The 13,797-nt window shown below is 34.9% G+C and overlaps 2 protein-coding genes across 2 annotated transcripts; both read left to right on the forward strand.

Moving 5' to 3' along the window:
* The first annotated feature begins 4 nt into the window (after window positions 1-4).
* On the forward strand, window positions 5-1,395 carry LOC110105072 (bibenzyl synthase-like). The gene is made up of 2 exons (XM_020834438.2): window positions 5-182; window positions 291-1,395. Exons 1-2 carry the CDS (start codon window positions 5-7, stop codon window positions 1,283-1,285), a joined length of 1,173 nt encoding a protein of 390 aa, XP_020690097.1. The 3' UTR covers window positions 1,286-1,395.
* A 7,527-nt stretch (window positions 1,396-8,922) lies between these two features.
* LOC110105073 (bibenzyl synthase-like) lies at window positions 8,923-10,487 on the forward strand. Its single transcript, XM_020834440.2, has 2 exons — window positions 8,923-9,192; window positions 9,301-10,487. The coding sequence occupies exons 1-2, from the start codon at window positions 9,015-9,017 to the stop codon at window positions 10,293-10,295; spliced, it is 1,173 nt and encodes a 390-aa protein (XP_020690099.2). The 5' UTR covers window positions 8,923-9,014; the 3' UTR covers window positions 10,296-10,487.
* Window positions 10,488-13,797: the final 3,310 nt, after the last annotated feature.

The raw sequence follows: 13,797 nt of genomic DNA on the forward strand, positions 1-13,797 counted from the left end.
CACCATGCCGAGCCTTGAATCCATCAGAAAGGCACCAAGAGCCAACGGCTTCGCCTCCATCTTAGCCATCGGAAGGGCGAATCCAGAAAACTTCATTGAACAGAGCACCTACCCAGATTTCTTTTTTCGCATCACCAACAGCGAGCACTTGGTCGACCTTAAAAAGAAATTTCAACGCATATGTGAGTCATCTCAATTCTCTATAATTCAATATGACTAATCTCTTTAATTTTCAGCAAAACTTGCTACAGACGAGTTATAATTGATCAGTTATTCATTTTCATCTGCAGGTGACAAGACAGCAATTAGAAAGCGTCATTTCGTCTGGAACGAGGAGTTCATCACTACAAATCCCTGCCTCCACACATTTATGGACAAATCTTTGGATGTTAGGCAAGAGGTTGCAATAAGGGAGATACCAAAGCTGGGCGCGAAGGCAGCTGCCAAGGCTATTCAGGAGTGGGGGCAGCCTAAGTCCCGCATCACTCACCTCATCTTCTGCACCACGAGCGGCATGGACTTACCTGGTGCTGACTATCAGCTAACCCAAATTCTTGGCCTCAACCCAAATGTCGAGCGTGTCATGCTCTATCAGCAGGGTTGTTTCGCTGGCGGAACCACGCTTCGTCTCGCTAAGTGCCTTGCCGAGAGCCGCAAGGGCGCACGTGTTCTTGTGGTTTGTGCGGAGACCACCACTGTGCTATTTCGTGGACCGTCTGAGGAGCACCAAGACGATCTCGTGACCCAAGCTTTATTTGCTGATGGTGCCTCCGCACTTATAGTGGGGGCCGATCCAGATGAAGCGGCCCATGAGAGGGCCAGTTTCGTCATAGTCTCTACATCTCAAGTCTTATTGCCGGACTCTGCTGGTGCTATTGGAGGCCATGTAAGCGAGGGAGGCCTCTTAGCCACGCTCCATAGAGATGTTCCAAAAATTGTTTCTAAGAATGTTGAAAAGTGCTTGGAAGAGGCGTTCACCCCTTTTGGCATTACGGATTGGAACACAATCTTCTGGGTGCCGCATCCTGGTGGTCGAGCCATTCTAGATCAGGTGGAGGAGAGAATGGGGTTGAAGCCAGAGAAGTTGTTGGTTTCTAGGCATGTACTTGCAGAGTACGGTAATATGTCGAGTGTTTGCGTGCATTTTGCCCTTGATGAGATGCGCAAAAGATCTGCAATAGAAGGTAAAGCTACAACCGGCGAGGGCCTTGAGTGGGGTGTACTTTTTGGATTTGGGCCAGGCCTGACCGTTGAAACAGTAGTTCTACGCAGTGTCCATCTCTAACTGAATTTGCTGCTCATCAAGCTTTGCCGTCATTGTTGTTCATGTATTTTGTTAGAAGTGCTTCTATTGTAAGGCTTGCAGCAAATCATTAATTTTGACTTTTTCTTTCTTTAAAGACTATATATGTCATGTATTTTACTTCAAAAAATAAGGATTATATTGAATATGAATTTACGAATGTTTCGTTTCTATCCATTTGAACACTTTAAGTATACAATGCTTAGTCTTGGTGTTTAATTTGGATCATTTCAAAACTATTTTTAAAATTATTTCATAATATTTAAAGAATTTAATCTTTGTAATTTTGAACATCATATATACAATTATTTTTTAAACTTCTTTTGTTTATTTTTTTAATTCAATTGAGCTTTCATAATATAGGTTAGATCTAAAAAAATTTTATTGTCTTGATCATTTTGATCAAATTCCTGCAATTATGAATGGGAACCACTAGAATCGGCTGAAATTGAAAATTTTGGATAATAATGGACCAAACTCCGTCAATAATGATCAACTTGTGAGATTTCAGGTCTACTTTATACAAAATTTATAGACATAGCAACAAAGTTCATCATTTCACTACATATCATTTTGTAGCCATTTTTGTATGATTGGATTGAATAATTTAAAAATAAATATTTAAGGTTTTATGTGAATGTAAAATTGTTAAGCTGATTAACAAGAATTTCAAATACCATAAAATTAAACACATAATTTTCAAAAAAATATTCTGATAATGTTTGAATTTTGTATATTCAAGATTAAATGTCTATCACGATGTGTTATCAATGTCAGTAAGGATAACAAGCTAGTGGTCTCAATAATAATATTTGAAGATATAATCAATAGAGCAATATAATTAGTGGGTGTGATAAGAGTAAGGTGAGAAAGTTGAATATCAAAAGGGTAAGAGATCTATTTTTCTTAAAAATTTCAGGACTATGCCATTGTGATGAGGTCTTTAGCAAGTTGGTAACTCCTCTTACTACAAATGGTCTTAGAAAGCTCATAGGAGAAGGCATGAGGCAATAGGTGGCTATTAAATTTTAGATGTTATTTGATTAAAAGAGGTATTATTGAGAGCTATAAAAACATGAACAATGCAAAAAAGAAGATAGAAATGAGTGAATAATACCAAATAACATGGATATGCTAAAAATATGCATGTGCAGAGGAAGCCTCACAATCACAAGGGTTAAGGAAAACTTAATTTCTTCCATCACCTGGGAAAAGGCCTACTACTTTGAGTTCTTTGACACTCTTTTTTTTTTAGGAGGAAATATTTGTGGCCTTGATTATATGGGCATGCACTTCTCTTTATCCTAGATTTTTCTTTGGCAAATTCTTGGATGAATGGTAATATTTCTACCAATCGTATATTGGACCTTGATTACTTGACTAAACCACTACAAAATCTATACTATTGCACCTAATTGCTTATTTCTACCCGCTCTCTAAAGTCTCACTACTTCTATTTTTTTTTAAACCCACGAAGGGTCTACTCGTTAAATTTAGAAATAAACGGATACAAGTTCAAGCAAGGAAAAAGTCAAAATAACAATAAAAGAAAGTGGAAACAAGTAGTGGAAAGGCATATTCAGCCATGCTCAGTCTTTAGTAGGAAGCTTAAAACCATCACTTATAAGCTAGACAAAGACCATCCAAAGGAGGGGAAGAAATGATCCAACAAAGTCTGACACCTCTAAAAGCCCACCAAAAGGAACACCACCAGTGGTTGCCAACATGTCACAACGTCCAGGAGATGATTGAAACCCTCCACATCATTGCCCGTTCTATAATTCTTGAAAGACAAAAAAATAAGCCGAGAGCATTACCCACATTAAACATCAGAAAACCCAAAAAAAAAACCAAGAGCATCACCTCATAAATCATCAAACGAAAGGCTAAAACAAAAGCCAAATTCAAACAGAAATCATTTCTTTTTGGGTTTTCTCTTTCTATGCTTATCACTCTTCTTAAAAAGACCAGCGTCAACAATTTGAAATATGCTTAAATCTAAAATTTAACAAGCCACCAATTCTTTTTCAATTATATCTTCCCTATCAACAGAAGAAATTTCATCATCCAGCTAGTCCTCATTCAACACCTCCTTATTTTGAGAGGTATAAGCAAACTGAGCTAACAATGCATTACTTGAAATGACTGATATATGCACATCTACCTGAGGGGTATCAACCATAACACCCTCATTCAACATTAAACTAAAAGGAGCAGGTGTAACTAAACCATTAGCCTGCTCACCACTCTCCACAGGTGAAGTCCCACCCTCAGGTGAAACACGATCTGAAGGATCATTAGCAATCGCATAAACATTGTTACAGCCATCCCCCAAAGAACTAGAGACACGATAGGACCAACTACCAAATTGACTAAGCATTGATTTGGCTCATATTCCACAACAACACCCTCATTAAGCACACCGGAAGGACTCACTAGAAGATCAATAGTAGACGGCTTAACAACACCCAAAACATGATCATCAACCTCAGAGGCATTGACCCCATTAGTTGCCCCCTCAATTGATATAATAAAAGTAACAATAGGATTTTCAACATTTTCACCAGCCAAACCACGAGTGTTTAAAGAAGGATTTGCCTCTAGATTGACTGGAAGGGGTTGAACAGAAAGATTAAGATGATGATGTAAAATACAACATTCCTCTTCCAAATGACCTAAAGAATTATAGTGCACACAGTAATAAGAGAGTTCATCCATAATCATTGACTGAATATAACCTGAATTATGAGAACCCACCCAAATCATATACATAAATTTTTTTGTAACATCTAATTCTACAAGAATGTGGGCGACAGATGGACAAGAACCAGAAGCCATACTAGCATCCATTTTTAAAGTTTGACCAAACATGGAACCCATTCCAAAGAGAATTCATGGGTAGAAAAGGTAAGGTCGAAGGTAAGAAAACAAAATCTATATGGTAATGATCGGAGCATCAACCTCAATATCCAAAGAAGGTGTCCATTTAACTACTTTCATAAAGCAATTACTCACAAAGTAAGAACGGCGAGTAAAGATCCTACAATAATCCAAATCATTGAAAAGCTTGTTCAATACATTCCTACGGTTGAGAACAGTGACCGAGCAATCACCATTCAGTTTTAGATTGAAAAAAAAATCCTAATGGCTTCAATGGAAGGCCTCCGGCCTAGAAAATTTCCAACTAAAGAAAATTCAAAAGGAGTAGCGAGTGATTGAACTTCTTCCTTTGAAATCAATAACGCCAGCAATCCATGGTGAAAATAAATTTTTAAATCGGGGAAATAGACCGAACAATTAGATGCACCATAAAAGCATCATTAAAAGAAAGAGCAGAAGAGGACCCGTGCAAAAACCCAGGGTCACAAAGAAGGATGGAAAACATCGTGCCGAAAAAAAGAGAGGAACACCGTAAAACCGCTTTAGAGGAGAAAGGGAACTTCCCTGAGACGTAGCAGGCGACGGAGGCCACCCACGCAGCAGAAAATTGCACCGATTAGGGGAAAAACCCTAACATAACAAACATTTATGATAGAGCTTTTTTAACTCGTGTCTTTTTACTTACATTTGTTTTTAAGTCTCACTACTTCTAACCTTCTTATTGAGTAGGTAATTGAGGTGGCATATTTGCATGTTTCTCTTCACTAACCTTTGGCAATTAAACTCTCCATTGTCACATCTGTACAATAAATTTTATTCATCAATACCATCTTTTGACTTCTTACATCTATAGTTTACTTTTTATATGATATGCATCACCTAGTGATAATATATCTCAAGATCACTCTTCCAACCATTTCATAAGAGAAGTTTCATATAGTTCAACTAAATTACATTATATTAATTTCTCATCTATATATGAGAAACATCTTTAACGCACAGAAAAATCTTATCTATTTATATATTTAACAACAAAATCTTTATTTTTATCCATAAAAAATAATAATATCTAAATCACAACAAAGATCGATGTCCCGAATATTAATTTATTAAAATGAAAGGCATATTTTATAAATAAATTTTAATCTGATTTATACATTAAGGAGTTATAAAGTAAAATATAAAAATGAAATTTTATATATTTAAACGAATAAAAATTTAATGGTATGTCTGTAAATTCCCTTTATTTCAATTAGGTAAAATCTTATGAGTTTTCTACTTTCTAAATTTTATACATAGAAAAATCTCAAATTGATATATGTATGAATAAAATTTTCATTAAGCTCAAAGAAATTAATGATCTTTGATATATTATACAATTTTTGATAAGATATGAAATTTGTTTAATTATTTTGATAAACTAATATAAATAAAATTTATATAAATGAGTATCTAATGCACTAATGAACATTGCTCTGGTCAAGGCCTAGGCAGTCAAAGATGTCGCGCTACAAAGAATTCTTCTTGCTGCCAATTTAAGCCAAACTGCGGTCAAACCTCCTTAATGTCATAGAAAAAAGAAATAGCTACTTCCCAATAAGAAGAAAATTGATATATTAAGGCCTTGGTTATTTGATGGAACATAATTATATAAACTTTAAAAATATAAAAATATGCAAATTGTCTGTTTAATTTTTCAGACTATATATATATATATACTTTTTTAAAAATAATAATAATAAAAAAATTAAAATTTTAAAAAAATTTTAAAAAGATTTCTTGAATCTTCATTACCCCCTCATTTGCTCTTATAAGCACCTCTTCATCTTCTCCTCTCTTTCTATCATTTTTTTATAGTTGTGACCTTCCACTGTCTCGAATATGTGACATCCCCTATAAAGCACAAGTGCTCTTATATGTGTAGAATATAAAGTTTTCAACCTCCTTTCTTTTTCCCCTATATTTCTTGTCATTTTATAGGTTTCTATTGCTTTTGATAGGCGGTATCTCTTATCAGAATTCATTGCCCTTTTTTTAGCATGGAAGTTCAAATGGCTGACCATGCCTCTACTAAAACTTCCTTAGCTAAAGTGGATAAATAACTTATTGCCCAAAATGAAGGTCTGAAGAATTCCCACAATTTGTCAAAAACTGACGATATAGTTTTCACAATTACTAGCAATTCTTTGATCATCATCAGAAATAAATTCCACTTCCCTAATAATTTTGTGATGAAGGTGTCAGAAAAGTCTGGTCGAGCCTGTTCTCCTCCAGGATATTTCATTGTCTATGCGTTTAGTTTGCGAGCGGAGCTATGATTTCCAACTTCCATGGAGTTGATTGACATTTCAGTGACATGTGGAGTGAGTTTCTCCCAGTTCTCCTATAGAGTCATATCAATTACAATGGGATCGATTATCTTTATTGAATTTTGTGGAGTAGTGTTGACTCTAGAGTGCTTTTCTTGGATTTGTCATTTTACTTGTTATACGCAGGATCGTATCACTTTTAGATCCAAATGGCTAGACATTCACACCTGAGATCCATCAAAGAGCTGAGCAAATGAATTATTCTTCTTATAGAATGAGTGTAATCTCTTAGAGAAATGGGAAAAACTGAAGGATTTACCCATTCTCTTTCATGTTGGAGTAGAAGATATCTTGAAGATGCTTAACATTCTAGATGTTGACACTCTTCATTATAAGGTACACTATTTGGGCAAGTATGTAAAACAAGAATACTTATTCAAGGTTGGATTACCTACTCAAGCGGGGAGGTCTCATGCAATTATGTTGAAGAAGTTATCCAGAGTTCAAGAAGCATCTACCCACCCTTTAAAGGTTCCTCCTAAATGACTAGTAAATTATTCTGATCCATAAACTTCATCCAAGAAGAAGAAGATGGAGGGGATTTTAGCAGGAATGGTCACAATTCTTCTCCATCCAAGTTTCACATTCTAGAAGATATTTTAAAACAGCAGTGTGTTGGACATCGTTGAGCTGACGACCTGTTCAGTATCCCCTTCTTTTTTGTTATCCTTTTTTACATATTTATAAGGATATGTCCCTAACAAAATATCATTTTATTATTTCAGTTGTTGCGGCGCATGAATCTTGAAATTGGGCTAACTCAGACTTTAAATGATTGCAATGATGAATTTGTGAAGGTCAAATACATTCAAGAAGATTCTAAGCAAAAATATGATAGCAATATCAACATATCAAAGCTCAAACTGTCAAATTGGTGAGAAAAATAATGAGAAAGCATATGAATTAAATTTAGAATTGCCGAAAAATATTGATAGCAACAATGATCATGATACCAAAATATTTATCTATTCAGGAGAAATTTAATGCCATATATTGCTTGCCATAAATTGCTCACAAATTAGAGCCCTTTAAAAATCTCTAAGTTTGTAAGATTTAATTTATGATTGTAAGAAAATAGTGATTGACATATCACCATTTTTTTATTAAAAAATATTCTCCACGGTGAAAGACATAAGGACAATTAAGAAAACTCACACACACGTCACATAGGTAAGAGTACTACTCGAATCCAAGGCCTCTTATGTCTCATGAGGTGTGTGATAGAGAAAAGGGCTGGGACTGATCTAACCAACCAGCAATAATTAATATAGTTTGGACTAATTAAGAGACTAAGGTTTTGTTTGGGACGGCTTTCTCTCTGCTTCTTAAAGTAACTTTCTAGTAGAAAAACATTAATTTTGATACTAAAAAGCTGCTTTAAAAAGCAGTAAGAAAGTCATCTCAAACGAAGCCTAAACCTGCATGAATTCAAGAAAATTTAATACCGTTGTCATGGCATTACAATTACTGCAATTTTTAATTTACAAATTTTAAAATTTAATTGGTCCTTCAATTACTTCTCAGAATTTATATAATCATCACTTAAAATCATAGAGATAATATTTTTACAATTTCGTCAAACTTCTTATCTCATGAACCAATAAAACAAAATCAATATCAACTACAATTTCTCAAAAACAAAACAGAAGAAGTAAACGATGCATCTCACCAGCATTCTTGATATTTGAAAGGCGTCCAGTTGATACTGGTAGGAAATCAACACCTCATGCACGACGGAGCTTACTTATAGGTTTAAAATTTACGTATACATATGTGTATGAATTCCCATTCAAACTAGCTTAAATTGAAATAAATAAATAAAATTTGTAAGGGTCAGTTGATGACAGCCCAATCTCTGAAACTGATGACCGTTCGTAATAATGCCTTGGCGAATTTTGTCATTTCCAAACTGTACAATGGTCAATGGACAGTTACAAAAAATCAAATAAAATAATTCCGAAGGATGCAATCCTTTAGAAAACAAAAAGAAAAACTATCTTATCCGTCTGGCAGTGCTACGGCGTCAAGTCTCCATTTGACAATGCTGCTATCCTTAATATCTCGACTGCTGTGGTGCTCTATTCTCTGTCATTCAAACCTATGTTGTAGCAGGTCAAAAAAAAAAGTCAGATTTATTAATAGTGTTAGCTGCGTTCTAATGCTTTGTTTAAAGTTTACGGCGAACTCCTAAACATGATTCGTGGAAAGCGACGAAAGTCAAATAAGGGCATTGTGCAGACGGAAGAGTAGAAGAGCACGTGCAATATCTGTAGTAGACGAGGAATGGTGCCATCTACCTCCCTTTTCTCCTCTCATCCAGGAACTATATAAAGCAATCAACAGCTCTGCAGACAACCAGGTCCAGGGACAACTAGTTCAGCGATCGCAACTGATATAAATTTACCACGAGCAGCTACTGCCCGGCTCTTCCTCTAAAGCAAACGGACAAAAAACTTCCCACCATGCCGAGCCTTGAATCCATCAGAAAGGCACCAAGAGCCAACGGCTTCGCCTCCATCTTAGCCATCGGAAGGGCGAATCCAGAAAACTTCATTGAACAGAGCACCTACCCAGATTTCTTTTTTCGCATCACCAACAGCGAGCACTTGGTCGACCTTAAAAAGAAATTTCAACGCATATGTGAGTCATCTCAATTCTCTATAATTCAATATGACTAATCTCTTTAATTTTCAGCAAAACTTGCTACAGACGAGTTATAATTGATCAGTTATTCATTTTCATCTGCAGGTGACAAGACAGCAATTAGAAAGCGTCATTTCGTCTGGAACGAGGAGTTCATCACTACAAATCCCTGCCTCCACACATTTATGGACAAATCTTTGGATGTTAGGCAAGAGGTTGCTATAAGGGAGATACCAAAGCTGGGCGCGGAGGCAGCAGCCACGGCAATTCAGGAATGGGGGCAGCCTAAGTCCCGCATCACTCACCTCATCTTCTGCACCACGAGCGGCATGGACTTACCTGGTGCTGACTATCAGCTAACCCAAATTCTTGGCCTCAACCCAAATGTCGAGCGTGTCATGCTCTATCAGCAGGGTTGTTTCGCTGGCGGAACCACGCTCCGTCTCGCTAAGTGCCTTGCCGAGAGCCGCAAGGGCGCACGTGTTCTTGTGGTTTGTGCAGAGACCACCACTGTGCTATTTCGTGGACCGTCTGAGGAGCACCAAGAAGACCTCGTGACCCAAGCTTTATTTGCTGATGGTGCCTCTGCACTTATAGTGGGGGCCGATCCAGATGAAGCGGCCCATGAGAGGGCCAGTTTCGTCATAGTCTCTACATCTCAAGTCTTATTGCCGGACTCTGCCGGTGCTATTGGAGGCCATGTAAGCGAGGGAGGCCTCTTAGCCACGCTCCATAGAGATGTTCCAAAAATTGTTTCTAAGAATGTTGAAAAGTGCTTGGAAGAGGCGTTCACCCCTTTTGGCATTACGGATTGGAACTCAATCTTCTGGGTGCCGCATCCTGGTGGTCGAGCCATTCTAGATCTGGTGGAGGAGAGGGTGGGGTTGAAGCCAGAGAAGTTGTTGGTTTCTAGGCATGTACTTGCAGAGTACGGTAATATGTCGAGTGTTTGCGTGCATTTTGCCCTTGATGAGATGCGCAAAAGATCTGCAATAGAAGGTAAAGCTACAACCGGTGAGGGCCTTGAGTGGGGTGTAGTTTTTGGATTTGGGCCAGGTCTGACCGTTGAAACAGTAGTTCTACGCAGTGTCCCTCTCTAACTGAATTTGCTGCTCATCAAGCTTTGCCGTCATTGTTGTTCATGTATTTTGTTAGAAGTGCTTCTATTGTAAGGCTTGCAACAAATCTTTAATTTTGACTTTTTCTTTCTTTAAAGGCTACTTATGTCATGTCTTTTACTTCAAAAAATAAGGATTATATTGAATATTAATTTACGAATGTTTCGTTTTTATCCATTTGAACACTTTTAAGTATACAATGCTTAGTCTTGGTATATAATTTGGATAATTTCAAAACAATTTTTAAAATTATTACATAACATTTAAAGAATTTAATCTTTGTAAATTTGAACATCATATATACAAGTAGAGATTTTTTTTTAATTCAATTGAGCTTTGATAATATTGGTAAGATCTTAAAAATTTGATTGTCTTTATCATATTGCTGCAATTTTGAATTGGAACCACTCCAATTTCAGCTAATATTAGATCGATCTCTGTCAATAATGATCAACTTGAGATATTTCAGGTCTACGTTAAACAAAATTTATAGACATGGCATCAAAGTTCATCATTTCACTACATATCATTTTGTAGCTATTTTTGATGATTGGATTGAATAATTTAAAATTAAATCTTTAAGGTTGATGTGAATGTAAAATTTTTAAGTTGATTAACAAGAATTTCAACTACTATAAAATTAAACACATAATTTTTAAAAAACAATTTTGATAAAGTCTGAATTTTGTATATTCAAGATAATATGTCTATTACGTTGTGTTTTCAAAGTCAGTAAGGATAACAACCTAGTGGTCTCAATAATAATATTTAAAGATGTAATCAATAGTGTCTATAGATTATCTGCTTTCACCAAAAGGGTGAAAAATGATAACGGTTCTCTGTCTTCACCAGGAGGGTGAAAAAGGACGTCTAGATTCTTTGCCTTCACCAGAAGGATAAAAAAGGACGATAGTTCTCTTCTGCAACTGGTTGGTGAAAGAGAGTTTATAAGGACTTCTCCGCCTTGCTGTGGGGGCAAAAAGAGTAACTTTGATTTAATGTAATTCCTAGAGAAGGAGTCTCCATGGAGTTGATATAGGTCAAGTTTGGACCGAATCATAATAAAATTTGGTGTTCTCTTATGCACTTTAAAGTTTTATTGTTGAAAACACTTTTGTGATAATCATATCTAAACAACTGTATATTTTAGGATCATTGATTAAATTTTTTAAAAATGATTTTTTGAAAATCTAAGAGATTTTTTAAATAATAAATTCACCCCCTCTTAGTTAGCCTTGGAACAGTTCTATAAAGTTTAACAACCTACATGAACATTCATTCTTTACTTCATTTCGAGTTTTCAATTTTTGAGTCTTCGATGCTCCTGGGTCTCAACTCTCGCCTGTCTGGCTCAGGCTTCCACCTTCCTGCCTTCATCTTCTCCACCTCCTAAGTCCTGCTTCTCTTCGGATCCTCTATTTTAATCCTCCAGTGAGTTGTGTGCATTTTGCAACATTTATAAGTTCAGCATTCAGTTCTGTTAGTTCTGACCCAATTAATAAAAGGGAAGGTTTTGAACTTTTGAGTTTTTCAACTATTTGCATATATTTGGAAATATTTTAAAGCATTAAATTGATTGGATATTCTCTAGAATATGTCCCAAGTGTTGCATGTGAATTTTAGTAAAATTTGAGAATGTCACTTTTGGAGCCCAGCGAAACAAGGGGTTCGAGTGCAGCAGCACTGCACTCAGCCAATGCGTTAGAAAGTGACATTGCGGCACCGGCTCTCAGGTTGCTATAATTTTTTTTACTGTAGTAGTGTTTCAATTTGAGCGCTGCAATGTTAGGCTAAATCATATTTTTGTTAGCAACTTATTAAATATTAAAATTTTCCATTTAATCTGATCATTTGCATTCAATTAGCCGACATGCAAATTAAAAAAGAGAAAGGCAGAGTTAGAGAGAAAAAATTCATGTTTTGAGCTGCTTCGGACCATTTTTAGTCATTGGCCATACTGGGAAAGTTGTCTGAATCAAGGTAGGTCACATTATGTCTATCTCAGTTTTCAAAAATACAAAATTTTCCAAAAATTTCTTATTAAAATCATATTTTTGTTAGCAAAAAAATACGTATAACTTTGAAACAGTAAAACTTTCACCGCGTAACTTTTTATATGTTATAGAGAACATAATTTTAAATATTTTAAGTATTTTATGAAAATTTTATACCGAGTATGTTGAAATTTATTTAATTTTAATCGAATAAAAATTAATATGGACATTGAAAAATAACATTATTGTTCAATAAATATCTTAAAATAGTGTTTTACATATTCCTTTTTAATTTGGTCATGTTTTGGCATTGCAAAAATTTACTTAGTAGGAAGTTCAGTTGTCAACCATTATATAATATTGTGCAATTCTGATATGTGTTTAATTTTGCTTTAACTATTACAATATGATGAAATATATGCTTCTGTAATAAAATGTATGTTTATATGATTAAAAATTATCAGCTATGAGCTATAAGAGATTAGAATCTTTTGAGACTATATATATGTTAATGATTATTTTGGTGCCTATAAGGCATGTTCTGGTGGCTATAAGCTATATTATGTCATCTACATGCATGTTATGATCTTATAAGAATAAAACAAAGGCATAAAAGATCAGAATCATTTGAGATTCTTTTTTGGACGGAGATTTGTGATATGAATTGATATGTGATATAAATTACTTGTGATATAAATTATTTTATGATTTATATACATATCATTGTTGTTTAAATAAATTGGATAATTGTTATGCCTTGATTTCTTTTCTCAATGCAATCAATGATTTATTCACTTATTTTTGAATATTTAAAAATATTAATAAAAGATAATTTAAAATTGTTGGTTGTTTGTAGTTTTCAGGATTTGGAAAAGGGAAGGACACTATTGATTAGTAGTTCAAAATCATGTCTAAGTTGATAGGTATTTTATTATTTTGATTTTTGTACAATCATAACTATTTAAATTTTTAATTTTATAATTATTGCATATTGCCATGTGTTGTAGTGTATATATTTATTTTGATAAGATAAAAGAAATTTGGTAAATGAATTTATTTTTCGTAATTAAATATTTTAGTACCTCTATTATTTATAGTCATATTTGAAATGAAATCGGAAGATACTATGAACATTTTAAAATTATATCTAGGGAATTACTATCACAGCTCAACAGAATGGGATCTATCTTGATCGGGTTGAGGTGTAACAAGCTTTTGTGGAATCATAACAATAGTTTTGGAAATGAATCATAAAATAGAGTAATAGGAAATTGATTGTGGAGAGAGCTTATTTGATAAAGAATGATATGACTGCTACTCATGAGATGTGGATCTCTTATAGGAAGATATTTAGTGGCAAGACTTCTAATTGTGGATTTTTTGAAAAAAATAGCATATTTGTACCTAAAGAGTCCAAGAAAGGTGAATAGTCTACACCTATGGTAGCTCCGGGTAGGGCCAACATTGCTAGTTCTAAGAGTTTTATTAAT

Source organism: Dendrobium catenatum, unplaced genomic scaffold (assembly GCF_001605985.2).
Source record: "Dendrobium catenatum unplaced genomic scaffold, ASM160598v2 fragScaff_scaffold_1024, whole genome shotgun sequence".
Taxonomy (NCBI): domain Eukaryota; kingdom Viridiplantae; phylum Streptophyta; class Magnoliopsida; order Asparagales; family Orchidaceae; genus Dendrobium; species Dendrobium catenatum.